Genomic DNA, 1,720 nt, shown 5'->3' with positions numbered 1-1,720 from the left:
TTGCAGTCCCTGCACTTTGCTGAGTTAGATTCAAGTGTTTTCATCTGCAAATAAGGCATACATGGCGGTTTAGTTTTAAGCACGTTCAATCGATTCACCTAAAAAGCCAACACTGATGGCTTGTATCCCACTGACGCGCTGTAGAGCAGCATCTCCATGCCCAGGGCTAGCTGATTGCATAGTTTCGCCTACCAATGGCAAGAAAGTTGATGCATAATGGCTAAAAGATGACTGGCCACCGAACGAGCAGTGCCATTTCCCTACCTGAAAAGCCCTGCAGGAGGCAGCAGGACTTCGAAGTCTTGAATAGACGAGTGTATTACTCGAAAGAAAATCATAAATTGAAAAGAAAAGGAAAAGGAAAGAAGGAGCAGTAAGGTAAACACGTATAATACTTGTGGAAAGTAAGAGTGCAAAGAAACTGTAATCAAGAAAAGAGAGTTCATCCAATAGACTGATAATATCCCCTTACAAAAACCTCAGAAGAGAAATGGCAAACATTGATTAAACAAATAAAAAACTCTACTTTCATTTCCTATCGTCTTCGTCGTCGTCGTCGTCATCAAAATCACCTCCATCCTCATACTCCACATCTTCATCGAAATCCTCAATCTCCTCATCATCATCATCAACGTCCTCATCATCTTCTTCATCCTCATCACTGATCACTCTCTCGCTCTTCCCACGTGCCTCCACACGACCCATCTCTCCGAACCGACCAAATCTCCAATTCAAAGCCCCGTTAATGTCACTCACAAGACCAGCATTAGACTGACCCCCATGTAAATTGAAGATGGGCTTTTGCTGTGGTTGGAATAGTGCAGGGTCAGAAATCATGAACTGGCTGGTGATGTTATTGGACCCATTTAAAAGAGAGCCGCGTAGGAGATGGAGAGGGAACGACTTGCCGTTCTTGAACAGCATCATCCTTGTCGCTGGGGTTGCCATTTGAGAGGAGAGACCGGGAAGTGTTTTGCTTGCTCTGTTTTGGAGGCGCTTGGTGATCTTGTCCAGGGGCTTTATATAGGGAGGGTTTAGGGTTTTACGACGGTGGAGGGCATGAACACGTGGCAGTAGGGACGGTTGAAGGAAGTTTCTAGAGACCGTGTTCGTGATGATTTGTTGAGGCCAAGTTGCTTTGCTAGGAAACAGAATCACAGTATCATGGAAGATTTTAAATTCTAATCTCTGATGAGGTGTTTGAATACAAATGCAAGCCCTTTCCTATAATGCTCCTTAATAAATAATAAAAGAATACCTATTTTCATAAAACTCAAGCAACAATTTAAACCAATTGCTGAATATATATATATATATATTATGTTTTTTTTATATATTTATCTTTTATAAGTATTTTACAATCTAATTCACTTATATTATTATTCAACTATTGCAACTACCGAAATATCTATATCATTGCCACCGCCACCATATTATCATTGTCATCATCATCACCATACACCTCATAACTATCACCTTATTATTGTTACTATCTTCACCACAGTCACAGCTTTAAAATAATCACCGTTATCTTTATCATTTTACAACAATTATTATCACCATCTTTATCGTTTATGTTACTCTAAATATTACTACCGTCATCTACATCACTTTACAATAATTATCATCATCATTTTCATCATTAATACTACTCTAGCATCACTATCATTACGATCTCTATAACAACCTCCACCTCCAACTTCACATTCATGTTTTCATC

General features: G+C 39.4%; 1 protein-coding gene across 1 annotated transcript; it reads right to left on the bottom strand.

Annotated features, from left to right (window-relative positions):
* Positions 1-528: 528 nt before the first annotated feature.
* On the bottom strand, positions 529-948 carry LOC127904400 (phosphopantothenoylcysteine decarboxylase subunit VHS3). The gene has a single exon (XM_052447708.1). It carries the CDS (start codon positions 946-948, stop codon positions 529-531), a length of 420 nt encoding a protein of 139 aa, XP_052303668.1.
* Positions 949-1,720: the final 772 nt, after the last annotated feature.

The sequence above is a fragment of the Populus trichocarpa genome, chromosome 1 (assembly GCF_000002775.5).
Source record: "Populus trichocarpa isolate Nisqually-1 chromosome 1, P.trichocarpa_v4.1, whole genome shotgun sequence".
NCBI lineage: Eukaryota > Viridiplantae > Streptophyta > Magnoliopsida > Malpighiales > Salicaceae > Populus > Populus trichocarpa.
Note: the sequence above shows the minus strand (reverse complement) of the source record. Positions and strands in the feature narration are given on the sequence as shown.